Source organism: Neopelma chrysocephalum, unplaced genomic scaffold, assembly GCF_003984885.1.
Source record: "Neopelma chrysocephalum unplaced genomic scaffold, ASM398488v2 Primary Assembly neopelma1_60, whole genome shotgun sequence".
In the NCBI taxonomy this organism is placed as follows: domain Eukaryota; kingdom Metazoa; phylum Chordata; class Aves; order Passeriformes; family Pipridae; genus Neopelma; species Neopelma chrysocephalum.
In genome coordinates, this window is record NW_020897715.1 from 15,587,760 (window position 1) to 15,612,163 (window position 24,404).

Sequence of the window (24,404 nt, forward strand, 5' to 3'; positions counted from 1 at the left end):
TGCCAGCTATTGATCCCATGGTTTATTGCAGGGAGCTCACATGGATCTCATAACTGCAGTACCAGACCCCAGGGATATTCCTAGCCTTGTACTTGGGCTTCCCAACCAACCAATGGCACCCTTCACATCACTTTCCCTTCAGGCTAAAAAAAGTCACCTACAAGCTGAGGTCTCAGAAGGGCAGAACTGTGCTCATCAAAGTGCACTTCCCCACAGCATGTTTGAGTTGTTCAGCCATGAGAGGCTCAAAATGTCAGCAAAAGGTACTGAGCTTCCAGCTCCCTCTTTTCAGCTATGTATTTACAGGAAAAACTTTACAACTCTCTTCTAGATGAAATGCAAGTAGCATGGGAAAAAGACAAAAGGACCAAACCAGACCAGATTACAAGTGTCATTAGTTGCCACCTGCCTCTCACCACTTCTAGTGGGCAGGGAGAGAAGGAAAGCTGCAGCAGAAAGACCAAGGCAAAACAAGCTTGTGGTCTGCATATGAGGAAAAGGACCAAGAGGCATGAGTTCCTGCTACCAAGGCTGGGCAAGTTCTGCTCCATACCAGTAGGCAGCTGAATCAAAATTTGAGTCATTTGACAAGAAAGCAAATATGAACCAAACAGAACAGGGCTGCCCAAGGGCACAGGCTCTCCCTGCGAGGAGCTGGGTCACACAGGTTCACATGATGTGAAGACAAGGCGTTCCTGATGACCACAGCTACTGGTCAGGACTGGATCCCAACACAGTTTTTTTTGGCAGACAGACACCCACCTGCAGGAGCCACACAAGGGCAGCACAGGGCACAAGGCAGGATTAGGCTGCTGTAGCAATTCTGTGTACACCAAGCGACAGAGCTGCAAAACAGAACTCTTACCCCTTCTGCAATGTTCATCTGTCCTTGTCTCGAGCTGCACCAAATAACAGGAGACTGGAGTGGACTGTGAAGGGACACACACAAACTGGCTGAGGAACAGAGAGCAAATACCATCAGATGTATCCCATTCTGACTACAAGGAGACAGAGAATAACCTGCACTCTGGTTATCAGGTCCTGAACTAACAAAAAGCCCAATTGCCAACTAAACACAGGCCTCAGCTCATCAGAGGTGGGTGAAGAGGGGCCCACAGGCAAAAATAGGTAAGTAATGTGAGCAGCCAGGCTCCTTCTACCATCTTCAGAAAATATCTTTTCTGCACAGCTCTGGGCAGTGTTTCTGCTTACCTGACCTGAGCCCTCTTCTGCTTCCTCTGCTCAGTCTCACTAAGAGTTAAAGTCTAATCAGAATTAAGGAATTTAAACAGCAGCAATCAGGCAACAGCTCAAAGCCAGTCCTAATAACATGACTCAAACACCGCAGTCGCCTTGCTCACAGAACAGTGGCTACCTTTTATCTTCTTATTTGCTCCAAATTACTGCTTAATTAAAATGAACTCATTGAGTTTGTCAGGCAAAATAGTTTGGATCTGTGTCAATCCCCTTATTGATTAGCATTACCCCTGTCTAGAGAGCTTGTTGGGAAATACACATCCATCCTTTGGAAATTCTGAAGACAATATGTGGTTGGAAAATATTGTAATGTGCCAAAGAACAAGCAACCCAAATTACAGCAGCCCCAGTGAGGCCTGAAATACAGAACAGGTGTGTCACCGCATGATACCCAGGGACAGGAAATCATTAGTCCATGTGAATTGATAATGAGTCCAACCCAGCATCTTCACAGGCAGAGAACACAAATGGTCAGGCACCAGGGTGCCGAGGCTGAGATCTGTTACTAACAAAAGCTTTAATAAGGTAAGAAAAAAAACTACATCAATTGAATGTTGTGGATAAAGAGCTCAGCCACCAGGTGACAGATGTTGTAGAAAACCACGGCACAGAGCAGGCAGGAAGAAAACAAAAAATCTCAATGTAAAGTGAAATACAGAATGGGAAAGAGGGCCAAGTTGGTGCTGAGAAGGGCAGTCAAGGCATCCTCACCCGGGGCTCTGACTCAATACCACGTGTCCATTTTGCTGCACAACAGGGAGGTGGTGGATCAGAGTCTGGGATGCAGCCTTTTGTACATAGGACCCATTAACATCTTTGAAAACTCACTGCGTTCTTCAAACCTCGGTGCCAGGTACTTCTGATGTCAGGATAATGGCCATGCCAAAAGTGCCGCATTTGAAGTTAACAAGCTCAAACCCTGTTGAAAGCCAAGTGTGCATCCTCTCAGATCAGGCTGTAAAGGCAACTTCAAAAGTACAGTGCTCAAAAAGGATCCAGCGTAAGTTCAGAAATGAAAGAATAATTAGGGGCTTGAAAATTTCTCACAGGAGGCAAGAATGAAAGATGGAGATTGATTATATTAGGGAGGAACTGCAGAAATAAGACATGATATAATAATTAGAGGCATAAGGAAGATGACAGGAGGCACTTGTCCTCCCTTTCTTGTAGCATACAAGGGCTACATGATGAAAATTACAGAATCCAAGGTCAGGCATTGTATGAAGTTAACTAAACAGCTGTCTGGAAGGGAAGCAAAAATATGTGATGTGAGATATAGCCAGACCAGAAGGTAGTAGTGGGGAAAGTAATGCCAAATAGTTGCAGATTAATTCCCTGCAAGCTCCTTCTTTTGAAGCATCTGATCCCAGCAGCTGACCTGAGTCAGACTCAAGACCAGCTCAGCTTGACAAGCCTAAATTCCCAGAAAAACTTCCTGCCCCATCATTGGGTCAGAGTCAAAGACTGAGGCAAACCATGGGGGAAATCTGAGCAGTTTTTAGTGGGGCTACCGACACACAGGGTGTGAGGCTTCCCTAGCAGACTGATCTCTGAATGAAGAGCCACAGGTCACCCACCACTGTGCAGCAATTCCTAAGCTCTCCAACACGCATACCTCAAACATCAGCAATGCTGCCACATCATCTGGGTAGACTAAGATAGGTTTTTTTCTTCACAAAAAATATGAATTGCCATTAAGTTTTTAACCAATACATTGAGTTTGATTCTTTAAAAAGTTTTTGCTGGTGATTTTGTATTAACTCGAAGAGACTCCAAACAACATCCCTCTTGAGGCCAGTTTGCAAGGTAGCAGTAGGATTGATTACAGCAGTCAGTCACCAAAATGCTTTCTTAAAAGTCAGAATCCAACCAACACCAGTTCTACTCGTTATGAATGCTGCACAGCTGCTCAGAAATCCAGCCAGCTGTAAAGCCACTTGAGCACCTGAGTACCATCAGCAGAATCCAGTACAAGATAACCCTGGCAGAGGCCTGTAAAATTCTACATCAAGTGCAATCACAGTGACTTTTTTTGTTCTAAACAGTTACACACAAGAACTGCCAAATTATCTTTGTGCATTGTTTTAATAAAGTAATCCAGCTCATTTCATATGTAATAAATTCATTAGGCTTTGGAGTTTTGTACAATATCAAGTATAATATAACAGAATTCATTTTAATACTGTTCTTTTTGCAATTAGTAATTTCACAGTTCTGTAAACGTGCTTCACTGCTCTGTCTGAGCTCTGAAGGGTTTGGCTTGGTGAATTCATACTAGCTTCCACCACACATTTTAGAAGGCAGTTTGCTTCGATGCCTGTAGAAACACGACACAGGAGGATCACACTGCCAGCAGGTGATCGGAGGCCCTCGCCCTGCCCAGTCCTCAGTGCCTTCTGCCTCACCACACGTGAGAAAGCTGCATTGCATGTCAGAGCTCCAGGTCCTGCAGGTCTCCCCAGCTAGGTCCAATTCTCACTTTAACATTCAGCTTTACCGAGAGTTTGATGGCATTTTCCATCTCGTGCTTCACAATCTGAGCGACCTACAAGGAAACATCAACCATCAGACACACACATAACTTCAGTGCTCTGGTTTTCTGTCAATAACTGTGGTGGACAGACACCTGGAATCCTCTCCTGCACTGACTTACCACCTATGGGAATGCAACTGAACATTTTAATCTTGACTAGGGTTTATGAATGGAGAAACTGTATAAAGCCAGTAAGATTGTATGCAGCACATAGTTGTGACTGGTTCTGCACTGTTTAAGACTGCTTAGAAAAGAGGCAAGATTAACTTTCTATAAAACACCTGAGCGTCCAGCAGTCTCCTCCTTCATCCACCTGCATAACTATTTCATAGAGTCTGTTCTGAAAACTTAAACACACTGAAAGCAACACACAAAACAAATACACCAGAAGCAAAGAATGGTGGCTCCTCCGTGCTATGCTGGCAAAAGAAGCCCTCTGTGAAACACAAACTATAAATCTCTGAGAAAGCAGATCACATTCAATGCAGGTGCTGGAAATACTGCCCGAGGCCCCCCTCTCTGTTTTGTTAACTCCTGCCCTCTAGTAAACAAGTGAGGTAACTGTTCTCTGCCCTCCAAAAGTATTCCTAAGAAAAAATTCATTTCAGTACACAGCCAGGGAACCAAACAGTTCTTTCTGCAACTATTTGAATTATAAGAGACTGGATTTTTTTCCTGACTGTAAAAACCTGCCCTGGATAAAGGGACTCTCTTTCCTACCCCAAGACCCACGCAGAATCCAGCTTGTCCTGGATTGCTTATTTGAACAAATCTTTCAATCCACATCCATCCGTGAACCTTTCCACAGCAGAGTGAAAAGCGGCTTTGAATTTATGGTGATTCCTCAGCTCAGCTAGAAGCCACTGTGTCTGTAGAGGAACTATTCAAGCTTTCTGACCCTTCAACATGTTTTCATAATTTCCTCACAGGTACCCACTGTAGAAATTTCTCCATAGTTTTTTGCTGGGAAATGGAGGAGAGGATTTGAGATCAGAGCACAAGAGTTTACAACAGTACTAAGAACTAGGGGGACATTTATCTTCTAAATCTCTCCGCCCTTACATACCAACATTTCAAAATGATCTTGATAACCTAGAAAAATGCTTTGAAATAGGATGTAATTCGGCACAGATGAGTACAGAGTAGAAAGAAGCAGGGTAGAGAATTAGGACAGAAATAATCTACTGTTCAAAAATAGGATGAAAAATAACTGCCTGGGCAGGAAAAAAATGGGGTTATCAGAGATTAAAAACTGAGCAGGGTTTAATCAAGGCACACTACTGTGAAAAAGCAAGCAAATGAAATTCTGGATCACAGAAAACCTTGCTTGCATGACGCACAGATCAATTTTCCACTGTATTCAAACTACTCCAGCCTTGATCAGGTTGGGCCTTAGTATGTCAAAAAAACCCATGAACCATACAGAAGGGGATTCTCTGAGAACGGTCACAGGTCCAGCACACAGCACCAGCAAAGAGCATCAGATGAGGGCTGCTGCACCTAGAGCCAGGGACAGTAGCTGTGCTGCAAGGGAGACATGAAAACCTGCTGTTTCAAGTGATTGCTCAGAAAATTTATGGATAGAAATATACGCAAAAGAAGTTAGAAAGGGTGGTAATAATTGACCTTGAAGTTGAGGCTGTTAATGAAAAAAATATAATACAACAAATAATAAGTAAATCCATTCACCTGGCTCCAGTTCTCCTGGGGACACCATCATAACCTGAAGTCAGTATCTAAAGATGTAAAAGCCTATACTCAGGGAATCTCAGTTTTATACAGGAAAAATATTAGGAGCCTTTTCATCTCTAAAACAGCCTGCCTAGATTGAAGCAGCAGATGTCTGAACAAAGCTGTCAAAATGAGCAAAAGCTCAAGATGATATTCAAGAGAAAAATATTAAACCTTTTGTTTATATATATATATAAAAATATTATATATACATTGAAAGCTTTCTCAGACTAGGAGTTACTACTTGCCATCAGGAAATGACCTTTTGTCATTAAAGATGTGCATGCGCAGAAGTGGAAGAAACATATTCCCAAGATATGAAAGCATGGCCAGATAGCCTTCCTGTGTTTGTGCTCAGGACTTGGGAAAACACTGAGCTGCCAGCACATGGCTAGAACACTTGCCACTGAAAGCTGTCACACAGACACAAAAAACCTCCGTGCCCAGGCACAGGAGTGCCTTCAAGGAGTAAGAGCACATACACAGGCAAATATGCACGTGAAAGGCACCTTAAGTCCACACAGCACATTTCTTGTTCCTACCGTGCTGCCAACAAGCACCATACTGCTCCTACCAGGAAGACAGGTAGGGAATGAGGAAACAAGCACTAAAAAAACAGAATCCTCCATTCCCTACACAGGTACAAACCACAGCTGTAGCAATACATGTTCTGAGTTAGGCACCAGAGTGTAAACAGGAAGGCAAAAATACCTCCAGATGAGGAAACACTTTCTCCTACACCTGTCAAAAGTACTAAGCTACTTCACTCATCAAGCCTTGCAGAGAAGTTGAATGATCTGCTGTTATAAGCAGCAAAGCACAGTTGAAAATGAACTTCAGTTATGGGGATGGCTTGAATCTGAAAATGACAGTATCAAGCATGGAAGTATATTTTTTCACCTAATTCAACTTGGTTCCCACAGACCTTTCAGCACCCAAGAGAGGGGATCCAGGGAAGAGAACATAAGCTCCTAGAAGGAAAGCTTGTTTGAAATACTGTCATGCAGTAGAGAGCTGAAACAGCGAGTGCACAGCTGTACCTGGATGACATCATCCTCTGCAACTTCATAGAGGAGCTCATCGTGCAGTTGCAGAATAAAGAAACCTCCGCTGACAGGGCGTAACATCCCCGCATTTCTCTTTCTCGACAGCCTTCCTACCATGTGAAGAGCAGAGTTTGTTAGATACGATGATGCAAAAGCATGTTTCTTGTATCAAAAACCTTTGCGCATCCCTAATGCTGAAAAAAGAACATGAGGAACTTAAAACTTGAAAAGCCCATGCCTACAGATAAAACCACAAAACATTACTATTCTATCAATAGTTTTACAGTTGAGGGAAAAATGTTAATGAAAAGTATTTGAGACATAAACATTTCAGCCTTACATTATAAAGATATGAATCAGAACAAAACCAAGAGACAGTTGTGTCTCCTGAACCATCTGTTTTAAAAGTAAAGTTCAAACAAAATCATGTCAAGTTTAATCAGAAGCTGGTTTACAACATTCTCTCTGGCAATGAATTAGGATACTGCTTTTCTTCCAGAAACATTTTAGTGGCTAGTCTAAAAAAGCAGTAAGCCTCCTCCCAAATGCAGTTTCTGAAACTGTAGCTACTGAGTAAAACAGAGGAGGGGAAAAAAAGAGGAGTTATTGAATAAACAAGTAAGCAACTGAAAAAATCAGGATCCTGATAGGCCTCCCCTGACAAAACATAAAACAAACCCTTCCATGGTAAAAACTGTTGATTTTTTGAAATAAACAAATACAACCTCACACACACAGACTCAAATGTTATTTATTTCTCAGGTTAGCTAACAGGAGGACTGCAGTTCACAGAGAGGGTTTCAAAGCATCGGTTCCTAACACAAGCCTCACACTGAAGCAGCAATGTTGAAGAAGCCACACGATGCAGGATGTTCCTCTGATGACCCAGGAATTTCTAACTTGCTGAAATAGAATTTCTTCCAGTTCTTCAAACACTTAGTATCAGTGTCGGGAAAAAGTGTTACAAAGGCATCTACTTGCCTTCCTACAATTACATTGGCCAAAGTTCAGTAGCTGCAGCTCCTGGAGGCTTGTGGAGTTCTGCCAAGCATAGGCCTCCTAATCATAGTTGACCTCTGAATCTTGTCTCTCCAAAATAAAACTCCCTGATGTATTTTTAGAGGTTTGGCAATTAATTATTTAGTTTATAAATCAGACTCTTCATATTAAGACAACTTCATGTTTCAATTGAAGCATAAGAACTATCAAAGAAATATAGCACTCCATCTCTTAAGCTGTCTTTCTAAAAATATATGACTAGTGAAAAAAACACTGTCTACATTACACTAAAAAAAAAAGTTCTTCGTGGCACTCCCCTGGGAATGAGCACCGCAGCACAGCTTTGCTATCTGCAGCCAGAAAAAATTTATGCTGATAAGTGCTTCATATAATACTCCTGCGGAGCCTCTGTATATCAAATTCCAGCCAACAAATTCCAGTCTTAATTCTAACCAAAAAATGTATTTTTGGAACTAGAAGTTGTTCCAATCAATCTTTTCCCTGCCTCTGAAGCCAGAGTATCTGCTCAGTTTCACCTTCCTACTTTTGAACAATTCTGTGGTGGCATCACAGACCACATCACACATGAACTCTCACTGCCAACCTTTCCAAAATCTGCTCTGAGGTAATTTTAGTGTTCTGATCACAGCATTTGTTTTAGTTTGTGTGTTGAGCAGACATTCTCCCTCCTTCCTCATGACTTCTTTTTCTACTGAACACAGATTTACCACTGTCAGGAAATAAAGCATCTCCCACCCCTAGGTCCAAAGGTACTAACTTTTCTTCAGACTTTTTTTTTTTTTAACATTAGTAACACTGAAAATTTTGCTCTAGTGTGCAAAGGAGAAGCAAGCATACCAGTTTTATCTTTCTGGAAGGAGTTCTCCAGATGTCCATGGGACTTGATCACAGAGGAGAAAGCTTCCAGGCGTCTCTGAATGTTCACAGTGGCTGTTTTGACAATATCTGCAGCAGATCCCTGAACAGTTGTATTCACAGCCTGTCGCTCTGCCTGAACAAAGATAGTTGTTCTCAAAACTCACTCCAAAAAAAATCAATCAAATACAGCATGTCATGTGTACTTAATTAAAAATAATAAATATATGGCCAAACACAGGCATAATAAAACTTCCAGATAAAGAGTTTGTTCTATCTGCCTGAAAGAAAGACACATTATAGACTAGCTTCAGACACAAAATCTCTTCAGGGGACTGAGAAAAGGATTTCCACAAATTTAAAATTAATGAATATCAAGGGTAATAACCTGCAAAAGTCACAAGCCACAAGAAGGAGAAGCTTATACACATGGTAACAGTTTCACGAGGAGTAGAAAAATCTCACAGTTAATGCAAGCACCATGACACTTCTGCCTATCTTCCAAACCATCAGGAATAGATAACCAAAGGCAAGAAGCTGGACTTCATGGACTAACAATCTAGTCTCTACATTGAACTCTGACTGCCGGAGCATTACAGCTGTGAAAAAACACACCAGACCACCATTTTTACTGACACAAACAACTTCTCTACTAATCCCTTCCTCAGACAAGAAAACTGTATTCAAAGGTTCTTCTCTCTTTGGTTAGAACTGAAACATGTTCAAAAAGTTATGAAGATGCTGAAATGAAAGTGTAGATAATTCATTAATTGCTCTTTAATATGATTTTAAAGAATAAATCAAAGTTGAACAGAAGGTGCATCTACAAAGCTTCCTGCTGAAGTATTCTTCAGATCAAGTAGTCAAATAGTTTCAAAAGGTTTTTGACAGTCTTCTTGTTTCCCTGTCAACTATTTGGAGTACCAACTCCCCCACTTCCTCCCTCTTCTACTCTAGTCTTTAATTCCACATAACCTGATCCAACTTCCTACTTAGAATATAATCTTTCTTCCCCACAAAAAAGCGCCAACATCTCTCCAGGGAGTCAACTCACTCTTACTGAAGTGGAGCCTATGACAGATGTATCCAAAATGACCTTGAAAAAAAATCATGCCAGGGCAAAGGCATATACTAAGTAAATATTTGCCTAACAAGTTAGAGCAATTTTCCTTTGAGGGAGAGTAAGAAAAGGAACAAATACACAAAAAATATAGGACTTAAATGCCCTTTCTTGTTCTAGAGCTGACAGCATGTAACATACAAAGACTGCTGAGTGGGAGCAACTCAGCTTGAAGAGTTAAAGCCTATCACTGTGTGAAGGCTTTTTAAAATCATGTCCACTGATTTCAATAAATTACTCACTTCCATTTCCAACGTGGGAGTTCTGAAGTGAGGTTAGCACAGTGATGACAGCTGCACACCCAGTCACAGAAGACTTACGTCAAACAGACCATGACAAAAGCTCTGTTATTCAGAGAACAACTGAAGGAACAATGAACTAAGTGAGAAGTGGAAGGTCATGACCAAGATGGCTCACAAATCTTGTAAAACTGCAGATATGGCTATGCAAAGAAACCTAATACTTTAAAAATAAAATTAAAAAAAAAGGCACTGCACTCAACATACATGAGCTTTACTGTAGGGATTTGGATCTTTGATAGCTGGCAGGTATCGCCGTCTTCCCAGGATGGTCTGCACAAACCCATCTCTTCGGCAGCTCCGCACTGTCTCCCTTAAGAACTTCTGAACCCCTGTGCAGGGAAAGAGAAAGTTTTCTGTAATACAGCTGATGTTCCATATTGGCTTCTCACTGGGATCATTCAAAGCTGCCTGGGACACCCAAGCAGCACAGAGGTAATTCTTTAAATTTTCAAGAGCCCATCAGTGGACAAAAGCATAGGATCACTCATTCAGCCTATTTGCAGCTCTGCTGCAAAACCTGCTCAGACTTTTGAGGTGGAAGGGAGTGCATAGTGTCAGGATATCTAGCTGCACACAAGGAGGTAGGAAGTCCATTCCGCACAGTGCCCAGGCATAGAGGGTCATTGTCCTAGTTAGAACAGCTGGGACCAGTTCATCACTATATGGGTGTAACCCAAAACTGTATATTCTATAGCCTTCCATGCCATTTCCCAGAAACTGTTATCAATAGACCATTTACACCCTCTGCCCAGAGCAGCCTGACTCCTCAGGCTATAAACTAGGTGTTAAGAGGCCTGCGAGACAGGAGGATGCTCCTGTCCTCACACCCACTGTGGAACTCCCCGCCCTGAGGGAGGGACTGGGCATTCCTGCCTGAACTGGAGGATATATAATCTTGGAGTCTTGGGACTTTTTTAACCTCTCATGGGATCCAGAGGAAGACTGCAGACCACCACTCTCGACCAGACTGCAATCACCACTCTTGATCAGACTGCAACAGCACTCTCACCAACAGGTTTTTTTTCCATCTCCTTTTACTTTGGACTCGGGGGGCCCAACGAACACCACTCTGTTCATGCCCCAGGGTGCTGAGTTATACATTTGGGTTTTGTGGATTAAAACCAACTGTTTGTCTGTATAATCGTATTTACTGTATTATTTTATTAAATTGTTATTCTGACTTATAATCTCTCCTTTGAGTTGAATTCATTTCCCCTGCTGGTTTACCTTTAAACCAGCACAGTCATATATGTATTATTGATAATGGAGAGGTCAGAACCTAGACCAGCACTGGAAAGACAAGTAGTAGGAAGGGAGTAAATTGAAAGCAGAAGTCAGAGACCTTGATGCCTCAGGCTGCCTGACTTCAGGCTGTGTCACTTCAGATTCCAGGATGAAAGAAACTCACTCACTTGCACTTTGCAAGGAAAGGAGTGAATCCATCGAGTGTTAAAAAGAAACTAAGGTCAAAGAAAGGTGAGACAGGAAAGAGTCCCTTTCACTAGAAGTTCAGGTAATAACTGTACTAAAGTGGGAAAAGTTAACTTCATACAGGTTCTTTGGAAGTTTACAAAGTATAAAATGTAAAAGGAGCTATTAAAAATCAAGACTGACAGCATTAGTCAATTCATTAGGTTTGTAAATTAGCAGGTTAGCCTGGCAATACATATCAAGTGAAAATCCATGAGAAGTGAAGTTACAATATAAGGTACACTGCGGAGTTTGTGTGTATGCACATGTACTGAGAGAGAGGAAGCAGAAAGTCATTTCTAATGGTTAGAAAGGAGAGGCTATCCAGAAATCAATGGAGACTAAACAGACTCTTAAAACCATTTCTCAGCATCTGTCTCCTAAAGAAACAAACCCTAAATCTTCAGAACATAATTTTCCAGCTCATTTCCAAGTTCTGTGATTAGAGCTGGCTGCCTCTTGTCCCATTTGCCCTCCATTTGTTTTCTGATTGCAGCTCTATTCTCCCTATAGCTTTCCTAAAAATTAACGTGCTTCTTAGAAATGCAACAATGTCTTTTTACAAAACACGGGAGAGCTCCTCTGAGCAGCTGGATAAAAATTTAAGGGTTATATGCAAAACAGTTTACAACTCTATGAAAGCAGAAGGCAAGAGCAGAAGAAAGAAATGGTTATATTTAAAAATTACAAGAAGCATGGTCTAAAGTTGCATTGCAAATCATTTGAAGGTGTGTGTTTTAATAAGGAAAAGCATGCTTCTTATTCAGAAAGTTAAGCTTTAAAATTACTCTTCAGGACTTATTCGCTAATCAAAATAACAACAAAATAATTAATGTAATAAGTAAACAACAAAATAAAACCAGAGAGTAGAGTAAAACATTATGGAGTATCAAACTGTTGTGTTCACGCACTGGACATTTTCAAAATTAAAAGCTTTTTCAAGACATAGGATTAGTAGGTTGAGACAAATTTAGGATTTGAAGAGACATAGAGAGAAGGAATTAAAAACAACAACTACCACCACCACCCAGCTCCCAAACTGCCATATCCAAACCTGTGTATCTTGATTTGAAGGATTCAATGTAATTGGCAGCTTCATTTTCATCAATCCCCATCTGCTCGCCTAAGGATTTTGCTCCTATGCCATAGATGATTCCATAGCAAATCTGCCAGAGGACAGTGTGAAGAGCCGCAACCATACGGTGAGCCATGCAGAGAAAGCAGAGCAAAAACAAAATGTGATTCACTGGAAGACAAGTGTATGGAAACAAGGGCAAGTATTCAAGAAGAGACCACCTTTGAGTCCAAGCCATTCATGCTGCTGTAGCAGGGACATTGCCGAAACCGAAACCAGTACACCGTTGAAAGCTCAACAAAACAATATTTATTACAAAGAAGTAGCCAACAAAACAAGAAACAAGAAAGAGAAGGGAAACAAGCCCGTAAGCCAAGCCCCCACTTGCTCAGGGGTTACTTACGAGGTTGTCTTACCAACCCCAGAATGCTTAGAATTTCCCATAGCAGAAGCTGCATCCTCGGAGCATCAGCAGCCTCACAAAATGGCAGGTGTCCCCGCCAAGGCAATGTTGTCCTCCATGTGAAGCCTGAATTTGCTCCCAGTATGAGCTATCTGTTTTTTATACAATTAACCTGTGACATCTACCTGGGCAGGTGTGGCCAGCACCACCCAGCTAGAGGTCTTCAGTCCCTTCCCCCGTTATGTAAGTGGTGTCCCTTCTGCGCATGCGTGTGTACATTGGAATTTCCCCGTGCCTGCGTGCTACACCTTGGGGGGTCTTTTCTAAATGAGTCTGGGGGCTTACTTCATCCTCCTCCTCTTCACTTTCTTCTTCAAGTGTCCTTGGAGGGCTGTCAGCCAATAGTGAGGCCCCAATTAATTTCAGATGCCCCAATTAATACAAGATGCTCCCTTCAAGGATAAAGTTCTCGTTTATCAGTGCTTGTTTTCACATAACTTGGCAGGAAAAGAACAGACTCTCACAGGTGGCTGGGCCAAAACACAGACCAAAAATAGCAGCGCCTAATTAAGCATGAATGCAGCTGCTTTTCTCCACCCTCATCCCCCAAAACCCTGACATCTCCAGTTGAAATGCACTGGGAGTGGGAGAACATACAAAGCAACTACTGAACAATCACAGCAGAACTCAAACAAAAAAACATACTATTGTGACTCCACAATGTGTTGAACACTGAGTCTTCCTGCCCAGAAAGCTGCTACTGAATTTTATTCCCTAAAATTACCTGTTTAGCTTGTTGCCTGGTCCTATCTCCAACAGCTTCAGGATCAATCATTTTCCATTCCGCCGCAATTTTCTTAAAGACATCAGTACCACTGTTCAAGGCTTGAATGAGTCGACAGTCACAAGACAAATGAGCAAGGATCCTCAGTTCAAGCTGAGAGTAATCGGCAGCCAAGATTAAGCCACCTGAAGTCAAGAAGTTATCGGAAATCATTTTTTCATAAATTACTCCAACGTTCCATTCAACTTTCCAGCAAGAAGGACTAAACTTGTCCTTCATTTTCTGCTCTGAAAGTTTCACACAGCAATTTCTATCAGACAAATTGTTGCCTTTTTCCCCAATGCTCAGGCCCGCCTGCTTTACGTCTAGTCCCTACATCTAGAATCCATTAAAACCACATACACAAGTATCTGTCCAGGTGTCTGAGCCAGCGCAGGCAATGTAAGAACTGACATTTGGACAGGAAGAATACTAGGTAGAGTGCAATTTGTGTATTAAGAGCTGCCTAAGCTAACTCTTTAAAGAGGAAATGAAAGTGTGAATGTGAATTCTAACATTTGAATACTTTCCCCAACTGAAACTCTCTCTTCTACAATCTTGTGAATAATTTTGAAGGCATGCTTTTCCAAGTAGGCTACTCAGACAGATATGTACTGTTACCAATTCTTAACTCTTCATTACATCTAGGATTTTTTGTTAACTATATACTTAACATTACAGAGCAGGATCTAGGCATTACCTGGGAAGGGAACAAAAGCATGCCTCATGCTAACAGAAAATGGTATTCCTCTTTCTTCGAATCTGTCTGCAGTCTGGAACTTTAGCCCATTAGGCAAAATACTGGAACGTTTTCTACATCTGTGGAGACAAAGAATGGTTGCTCTTCACCAATTTCTAAACCACTAAGAGACACAAAGAATCAGGGAAAATGAGTGAGGCAGTAGCCTCTATACCATTCTTCTGGACAATCCATACCTAAATTTGACCATGGACAAAGACCAGATAAACACCTGAAGGGATTTACTGACTCTGAAAAGATTTAGGGATAGATCTTCCTAGTACATTCAGGATTCAGTTCAGAAATTGGATAATTTCACTCTAAAAGAGGGAAGATGAATGGCCCCAGATCTGTGATAAGCGTATTCCAGAAAGAGAGCAAAGGAATCCTACGGGAATCCTAAAAAGTCAACACCCCACCTTGAGGGCAAAGTCATCTTTCAAAATCTTTTTCCTACACAGAATGCAAACACTAGCCCATACCTAGTAGAGACAAAATAATTTCCCCCATAATGTCACTTTCACTACTGCACACACAAGTAAGCCTGTAAAAACAGAGCAGAAGTTGCAGAAGACATGTTCAAAAAAACACTGCACATTTCCTCCCTAAAGACCAAGGAAAAAATTGCCCCAAAACAACTCAATTTTCTTTTCTCGAAGGCCGGAAGTTTACAGTGCCACCCAGGTGTTCTGCATCCTCTCAGGGCTTGCTTAACTCTCCTGACCCATCAAGTCACTTATAGCTGCATATGAAACTGTATCCATCAGTGCACACCTCTGACACCATTAGTACCACCTACTCCCACCAGCAAAAGTCTACCAGTCCACTGGGTTCCTCCTTATCTACCTTCCTTCCTGGAAGGTAAAAGCCCTTTATAAATCCTTGCTGTTTAGGTCAGGGATCTGAGCAAATTCTTTATCAAAATTAAATAGTATCTCTAAAATCAAGACTAGTTTCAGCAAAGCACAGAAAAGATATCATGCTCTCTTCCCTTGTGCACTTCCTTTTCTTCTTATATGTTGTCATTTCAGGAATGGTAGAGATCAATGAGATGAAAGATGGCATGACAGAAATAAATTCTCAAAGGAAATAAAGGTGGACAATTGCATGTCTGGGTACTGCAGAAAATCACACTGTTCACCGTAGGTTCTCATTTTAGTTAAATGAGTAAGGGCTTTAAACCGTGACCTAATTTAGTTACACTGCTTTGGTCAGAAGCTTCTTACAACAAGAGGAAACAATAGTAATATTAAGATAATAGATAGTATGAACCAAAACTTGGAAGGCCTGTTAGACTTAGGCTGCATGACAGTTTCTTTTGTGCTAGCAGTCGTTTCTGTGCCCTTAGGATTGCCCATCTTGCTAACACTGGCTGCTTAACCAAGGAATGTAGGAAAATGTAGGAAAACTCAGCCTGAGAAACAGACTCTCGAAGTTCAGCAGGCACTGCATTCCTTTGATGGGCTACTGCTCTACAGGGAAGACTCTCAAGAACTCAGCACACTCCCCAGCCATCCTGGAAAGCTGCTGCAAGCCTGAGCACTACAAGAGTTTTATCTCAGAACAACATTTCTGCCTCCATGGCTAGGCCTGGTTCTTCTAAAGAGAGATGGACAAGATCCTGCTACTTCTGAGCACTCTTCCCATGACCTACCACGCAACGGTGTTAGACACATGGTGGTAGGAGGCCCCAGACAGAAGAACCAAAAAACTTCTCAAATTTCTCACATCTTGCTGAGGAGAAAAAACTTACAAAAGTCACTCAGGTGACAAATATGTGACAAGAACCTGAAAGGAAAGAGAAACTGAAAGGGCAGAAAACCACCACCAAGTATGAACCTCAAAGCTCACAAGCTAATTGCTATAAGATTGACCTTGGTATTTCACCAGACTTCCACACAACGGTTTAGGCTTTGGTATGTAATGCTGTCAAAGTAGAATTGTAGAATCATAGAAAATAGGGCATTTGGTTAACAGAAACCAAATTCAGAAATCTTTTTCTGCTACATGATAGCTTTTGCAGGTCAGTACCACAAATGAAATCATTAACAAAGAATGAAAAAAATGTTCACCCATGTTCCCTTACAGAGGGAGTTGCACAGCATAAACCAAATGAACTCTCTTCTGCTTCTTCCACAATATCCTATCCTATCTTCTAAGAGTAGCTCTTAGAAAGTCAAAGTAGATCCTAACTTCAGTTTAGTTACTTTTCACACTCAGGCTTTCCACCCAACAGCTGGGAGCATAACGTTAATCTCACTGTAAAGAGTTTCATAAAGAACCTTAAAAGCAAATGGCTACACGGAACCACATGCTGTTAGTATTATTATATGTTTCATATATAACTGATTTTTAGGTGTTTATTCCCCTGTACGAGAAACATTGAATAACAAGTCACACTGACGTGACAGCAGCCACAGGTGAAGTCAGGAAAGAGAAATTTGCAACCTGATCACATTAGGATCAGAAGATTAAACAGAAGCTTTGCCAAGATCCTCCTACCTGCCCCCTAAAATACCACAACAATTAACATTTCCATGGGCTTGGGAGGGTGGGCTTTCTTCAACCACAGCTGGCATTTCAATCTCAAAATCTCTTGGTACATTCTGGATATTTGGCTCTGTGAAGGTTATTCGACCTGAGAAGGAAGACAAGGCAGAACTAAGTAAGGGTCCAAAAGGAGTTTCTCTAACTTAACACAGCTCCACACTCTCTGCATCTCCAAAACAGAAGGGGCAGAAGGGCAGGACAGGACAGGACCACTGAGAAAACTGAAGAAAAGGAAAAATAATTTGGGTTTAATGGGCTTGAGATGGTTCCCCATTTCTGTATCACTAATAAGAAACTTCCAAATCCAGAACCTGTTCTAGAGTCAGAGATTTACGTGATAATATGTGTAATAAATGAATAATACTGCTCAGTGAATATAAAAGCTATTTTAAACACACCTAGACTTTTAGGGACAATTCATGTCAAATAGGTATTTCAGTATTTTCATTTGGTTGAAGCAGAGCACAGCGCTGATTTCCTATCTTTTCCCCATAGAAAAGCTGTACACACACACAAAAAGAAAAAAACCAGTAAGAAGTGAGGATTTTGCACATATTTCCTCACCTGTAGCTGTATGAGTCTGTGAAACTGGATATATCCTTTCCATTCCCAGCACAGAATTCAATCGCTTTTCCCTCTGTAGTGGAAACACCACTTTAGTAATGGCATTGTTGATCCTCCTCCATTCCAATATCAGCCCTGGCAATGGGTGAAGTGTCTTTAATTTCTCCAAAACATCCTTATGGGGAGAAAAGGGCACAATTAATCAACTGCCTTTTAAGATTTATTTATAAAGTTTTTGCAGTTCTGCAGGAAAAAGGGACTCCTTCACCCACAGTAAGCTTCCAGTGTCACAGCCTTAATATTAAATTGATATCCTCTCCCCTTATACCACCTACACCTGAGTAACCAAAGCAAGTTTTATTACACACAAGAAGACAACCATTCTCTTTGGACTTCTGCATCCTCATCATCACTCTTAATCTGCACCAACCAATAAACCACCTGAAATTATCAAATAAAGCATCACTTGCCATAGATACCCTGCTCTCTCCTATCTGTACACTAGGAACACAAAATGAAGCCCTTGACCATGCTCCTTGAAATAAAAAGCTGATCACTAGCAATCAAATCCTTTCAGCTTAATCAGAAATATGAAGAGATTAACAAGAATTTCAAAAGACAGTGGCATGTAAACATTTCTAGAAATAACATTTCTCGTATGCCGCAGGCAGCTGCAGCCTCATCCCTCCACATTACAGAAGGAGGAAATCTTCTCTTTGCTTCTTGTTCCCTCTCTGCCACCACCACTGCACTCAACATCTTCACTGCCACTTGAGTTTCAGAAATCAATACTTGTGTTCCAAGCACAGACTACACTGAACAAGGGGAAACTAAGAAAACACAGATTAATGAGTCCTGAAAACAGGGAACATACATATCTGCTAATTTCACTTGTCTGGCAAGAGCATCCATTAGCCTGCAGCTGTAGGTATTAATGCAGGCCCACAATATTTATCAACTGGTAAGGATGTCAATAGCCTCCACATATATACAAGCTTCTGATATACTAAATTTGATAAGCCATCAGATTAGCCATTCTGAAGACAAATTCTCTGAGGCACAAAATACAGATACGATAGCAGCAGGCAGGGAAAATGTATTTCATTGACATGGTATTTAAGTACCTTTCAAATTGATGTCAAAAAATTCTTCTGCTATTGGCTTTACAAAATTATTGTACTATTTTGGTCTTACAGGTTATTTGGGAAATCAGATTCTGTCTGATTTATTCTTATTGAAGCTTGCCATTTATAGTTATGTCCCCAATATACTCAAGCTTTAGGAGAGGAGGAGTTACTAACGGACAAGGCAGAATCCAGTTTGAATTTCCAGTAGTAACTGGAGAAGCAACAGACAGTTAAAATTTACTTTCAGATTGGAACCAGACATTACTATACCTTGGTTGTACTCAACTGCTTGCTTAATCTAACCCTGTTTCCTTTAGCAGTTGCTCTTCTGGTGTAACCCAGAGTTTTTTTGTTCCCTTGAACCTTCACATCTCCATTTTGTGGCAACTTCAGCTCCAGGAACAACACCTGCAAGAGACCAGCATTTCAAATCAGTTTCTGCATGCTGCTCCCAGGACAGAAAAAAAGCAACAGAGCACTTAAACAGCTTGTTCCAACCAAAGGATAGTACAAATGCTTCAGGTAATTAAAAAGCTGATTAAAGATCCCTGCTATCAAAGTCATTCCTCCTCATTTTAATTAACTACAAAATGCAATTTAAAATCTCATTTTCTGAACACTATAAGTTTGAGTTCAGAGGTATGTTTTTAGAAAAGGTAATTAACTCCATCCAATAAGTGAGGTTACTGCTGACAGCCAACTGTAATAAAACGCAATGTTAAGATGACTAAAAGTGGGAAGAACAATGGCGAAAAAACAAGTGTTAGCAGAGAACAGGCTTCAGAGAAACATGAATGGCATGGAGGGAGGTGGTCACAAATACCTTTTATAGAATAGCTAGAATATTAGTTTTTCTTACAAATTGCCAAAAACTGGAAAATTAAGTATACACTCACTTGGTGACAGACAACACAGCTCTTCATTTTTCACTCTGTGTTTCTATGTAGCATCATACACTACTTAGCAGCTATTGTGTTTCATCTCACAGCTGGCAGAAGGGAATAGGAAGTTTCTCTCACACATTTATGTAGCATAGAAATTTTACTGACACAAAACTAGAAGGTTAAAGTTCTACTAACCTATATAAGATACTTTACATGATTCGTAACAAATTTTCACATGAGAAACTTCCACCTTCTGTAGTTTACAGAACAGTATTTGAGAAAAAACTTCCCTTCCCCTTTTCCATGGAGAAGAGTGAAACTGAAGTCAAGCATTATTTCAGGAGTTCTAACTTAGACTACTGTTACTGAGCAAGACTTCTACATTAGCAACAAAGGAGGAATATTTCTGTGGAACTTCTTTTACTGATGGCTTCTTGCAAATTTTGACTACTTCCATATAAGGTATAGCCCCTCAGCAAGAAACTAGTACATAGGAAAAAAATGGAGGAAAAAAAGCATGCACAGCAATTATAATCTATCCCAATGACTCCATGTAACCTATATTAAAAAATACATAGTGAAATTCTTCAGGAATAAAAGTATTGCTCATTTACACAGAAATCTGTTCCTTAGACTTTAAAAAAACCCTCAGTTCTATACAGGTTCCCAAAAGCAGACAGTAGTTGATTCAAAACTTTTAAGGCAGTCTTTCCTCCTCTTTCATGCTATATAGGGACAAGGGTAACAATGAAACTTAGTGAGTACAACTATTCTTAAGAGTCAAGACTACATGACATCACATCATACCTGATGTGCAGAAGCTTCTCCAGTCCTGAACCACTCATCCAAAATATTCCAAAAGCCATTTAATTGGCAGATCATCTCATGTGGCATGAGAAACCAAGGTACTACATAAACTACAGGCTTATTTCCACTTCCACCTTCTTTATCTCTGCTAAAGAGCAGGAGAGACACAGCCTCTTGCAGGCAGCAAGCCTCCAAAAGACAAATCTCTGAGCAGAGTTGAGTTTGCGTTTTGTCTTTTTTTCTTACACAGTCTGCCCAAGAAATTTTTGGTTTTTTGTTAGTTTTAGCCAAAGACCCTTGAGAGTAACTTCTGAGAAAGCTCTCCCCCTTGCACCCTCACGTACCTCTGCGATGTCATCAGGGTTGGTCAAGGAGAAGCTGTGGCCTGCCAGCTGATATGCCTTGGTCTCAATCTCGCTCAGTTTAGCTTGCATGACCTGTTTCTGGGTTTCATATGCTGTTGTGCTAAAACCAATGCCATTCAGCTCCAGCAGAGCTAAGCAGTAGTGGATGGGCATCTCCACTTTAGAAAATACATCTGTAGTAAGTACAAACCCCAAGAAAAACTTTTATAAAACAGATCAACTGCAGACCAACGGATTCATAAAAAAAAAAAAAATGGAGAATCCTCAGTTTTTAAAATACTGAATGTCGTGACAGACTGAAATCTTTTACTATAGATTTCATTTGAATACTTTTGTTCCTGGAATATTTCACATTCTTACGACAAAAGTGTTTAAGAAAACAGCTTCTGTCATTTTTTGTTTCAAGAAATACACATCTCTTCGTATATCAACATTTTATAAACCACAGACATGTTTAATATAAGGCCTTCTAACTTGATACACTTTCATTCCACCATCTACATCTTTTAAAAAGGTTCTAAGGTTTAGTTGTAACAATCATACATGATGTGATAAGCTTGCAAAAAAATACTTCAGTGAAACTGGACCTTAGGCTTTGGATATAATTAAGGGGAAAGTACCAATGACCACCGATAGGTATGTGCTTTCGGGGGGTTTTCTTGATGGCTTGTTTATAAACAGCAACAAGCACTCAGCAATTATTGTGCAAACATACTGGATCATTCATTATGCGATCACAAGAGTTTCATGGACATAACACATACATGGCAAACAATCCTATATGGGAAGGCCAAAGAGCAAGAAAACTCCTTCAGAACACATTTGAGGATTTTAGCAATTGCTTCTGACAAGGAAATGCAAAAACTTTTGAAAATGTTCATGAGAAACCAGAGACAGACCCACAAGTCCCCTCAGAATGGTCAGGGTACTCATTTGGAAGGTAGAGACCCAATTGATTTAGAGACTTAGAATAGACTCTGCTGTTGCCTTTACCAATGGAACTGGTGGATATTTAGGATATAAAAATTATGTTTTGATTTTTTTTTTTACAAAACAGATATACTTCCAAGGGAAGTTCCCTCTTTTAACAAATGAACATTTTGACACAGAATATACTTAGATAAGAACTTCCAAATCTCCTCTCTTCCACACCGATCATTCAGCCCATGGTAGCATAGCTACTTTTACCCTCCATCTTTGCCCCCAAGTGGACAAGCTCTCCTCACCTGTCAGATTTTCCTTCTGTAATTCACTGCGGAGTTGGTCCATGACACTGAAGACAAGCACAGACTCTATTGCTGCTCTGTACCTCCCAGAATGATCTCTGCTGGCACTAAGCCCCAGGCTCTGCACCCCTTGGCCAGTGCCTACTGCTTCCAGTAGAGGCAGCTCGTTGGGGAGAAAGTTAGTCACCATGTTGTGAAGTGTACGTTCCTTAGAGCCAGAATCGAGCAACCAACATGCAACCTTAAAAAGGGAGACCTCCATGAGACTTTTTTTTCCATTTCAGTCACAAAAGAAGACAAATATTTAGCTGGGGATTAATGCAAGGTTATAGTGCAGATAATTCTTCTTGATTTGGCAGCCAAACTGCAGTTAAAAGTTACAGGATTTCAAAGAAAACCTTCAAGAGGGTATAAGTGACTAAAAAGCTTACTTCTCACTCAAAGTTATTTCTGCACATTTGAAAACCTTACCCTTTGTCAACTAAACACATCTTGAAGTGTTGTCCTCGGGTTTTTTTGTCTAACCTAACACAAAGTGAATAAATATGAAAATCAGGATCAAAACATGCTTAATCTGAAAAATGACTTTGTAAAATCAAAACTTGCTATTGATCTAGAACATGAGCCAAACTGAGCTCTCCTTTTTTTTGCACATCAGCACTAATGCCAAGAATTCTGCATGGCACATTTTACTACTGGTAAGCCACATACCTCTAACTGTCTTCAAAGCAATTTCATTTATAGCTATATTTCAATTTCTTGTGTCAAAATAAGATAAAATACAGGATTCTGCACTGTCTCTGCCATTCAAGCAGAAGGTAAAAACCATATGTGTATATATATGGGGTTGGGGAGGGTGCGTGTGTATGTATATAATCACTGCATCACTAAAATGAACAAACATGAGTATGACTTCAATTAACACATGCAAAAGTGCAGGGAAAGATGTTACTTTTATTGCTTTTTAATTTTACCCTAAAATTATGTCTCAATATGAAAAAATCTGTTTGTCCTTGTGTTGAACACGTTAGCAACTTACCTGCAGAGTTGAATATTACCATGATGCTATTCAGTCTATGTGTGATGAAAAACTTTAAAAATCAATAGAAATTTCTCTGCATCTAGAGTTTTTCCTAACATGGACAAAAAGGTGCTTTTACCTCAATCTAGTGTTTCATTTGAGTTACAAATATTTCTCAAATCTTTTGAAATTACATGTAAACTTTGTTTTGTTTTGAGAAAATAGTGGTAGCAAAGTGGTCCATACACATGGCGTGTAAATCTTTTGCTTACCAAGTCTCCTGTTCTCAGAAGCAATAATCTGACCAGAAGCACTTCTGACATTTCAGTCTCAGGCTTCTTATTTGAACAAAACAAGAGTTAAGCCCTGTTCACTGAGACAGGGGAGAGATTTATCTTCATCTTCCCCACTCAACCAAGGTATAAAAGAATAGTGTGTTAATCTCTCACTGTTCCTTTGTTTCTCTTGCAGGTACCATCAAACCCACATAGCAAACCAAGTATCCTCTAAATACTGTTCAAGATTTCCCACAGGAAGTAAATTTCACTAAACTCTCTGACAGGTGTGCATATTCAAACATAAATAACAGAAGGAAAGTACCAGAAGGTACTCCTATCTTTCCACTGGTGTGTTTAAACTAGTAGTTTTACCCAAGCTAAATTTCTTAATCCTGCAAACCTTTGGGTCCTCAAAACTTCCTTCCAAGGAGATGCCACAAGCCATCAGTAGAGTTTTGTAGTGCTGAATGAAGTCATACATGATAAGTGACCGCTCCTGCTTGCGCTTCTTCTGCAGATACAGCTGCAGAGGATATAGTCTCTCTGTTACAGACAGGCTTTTGTCCAAAGGTGGTGGTGCCAAACTCATACTGATTTCTAAGGCAGGAAATACAAACAAAAACCATCTTTTTACCCACTGTGTGATAAGAAAGGTAAGAGAAAATCTTGTGTGCAATTACCTAAAGCACAAAAACTACAGTTTAAGTATGAACAAATAACAATATATCTATACTGATATTACATATTTTATCAAACCAGACAAGGCTCCCAAAAGCAATATGTTGTGTCTGTACTAACAAACAAAGGATAGCCGGGAATCAAACCCTAATCACAGGGCCACTTAGCACAGATTGGGCTATGTTCAGCATTCAAGTGTCAGATTTGTTCTGAAGGGCAAAAAACTGGAAGAGATTGAAAGAGAAAAGCAAATAAGATAAAGAGAACAGGGGCGCAAGCTAACATTTTAGCCACATGCATGCTCACAGTCCAGTGTCTGAGCCAACTACCTGACCTTATTACATAGCAGTGTAGGTACATCCACAGCAACATTTTCAATGGTGTTTAAACATTTACAACAGCTAAATTACTCCATTACACAACTGGGCTGGGTTCAGAGCACTCACAACACTTCCAAGAGCCTATCTGCTGAAGGTGCTTTCTTGAAATGCAGTGTCATGTAACCTAGCACAGCCTGTCCACTCACTTAC

The 24,404-nt window shown here is 40.5% G+C and overlaps 1 protein-coding gene across 4 annotated transcripts in view; it reads right to left on the reverse strand.

The window, feature by feature from the left end:
• Positions 1–3,323: 3,323 nt before the first annotated feature.
• POLQ (DNA polymerase theta) overlaps positions 3,324–24,404 on the reverse strand; it is a 53,749-nt gene continuing 32,668 nt past the window's right edge. For 3 of the 4 annotated variants that reach the window (XM_027681256.1, XM_027681257.1, XM_027681260.1), the window contains 13 exons: positions 23,597–23,793; positions 21,898–22,138; positions 20,651–20,844; positions 18,886–19,023; positions 17,489–17,663; positions 16,877–17,012; positions 14,336–14,454; positions 13,597–13,781; positions 12,389–12,500; positions 10,069–10,193; positions 8,425–8,578; positions 6,562–6,677; positions 3,324–3,802 (listed from right to left, as the gene is read on the reverse strand). In XM_027681256.1, the coding sequence (XP_027537057.1) occupies positions 3,689–3,802; positions 6,562–6,677; positions 8,425–8,578; positions 10,069–10,193; positions 12,389–12,500; positions 13,597–13,781; positions 14,336–14,454; positions 16,877–17,012; positions 17,489–17,663; positions 18,886–19,023; positions 20,651–20,844; positions 21,898–22,138; positions 23,597–23,793 (2,006 nt within the window). In that variant the 3' untranslated portion in view covers positions 3,324–3,688. The other variant, XM_027681258.1, reaches the window with a different exon arrangement.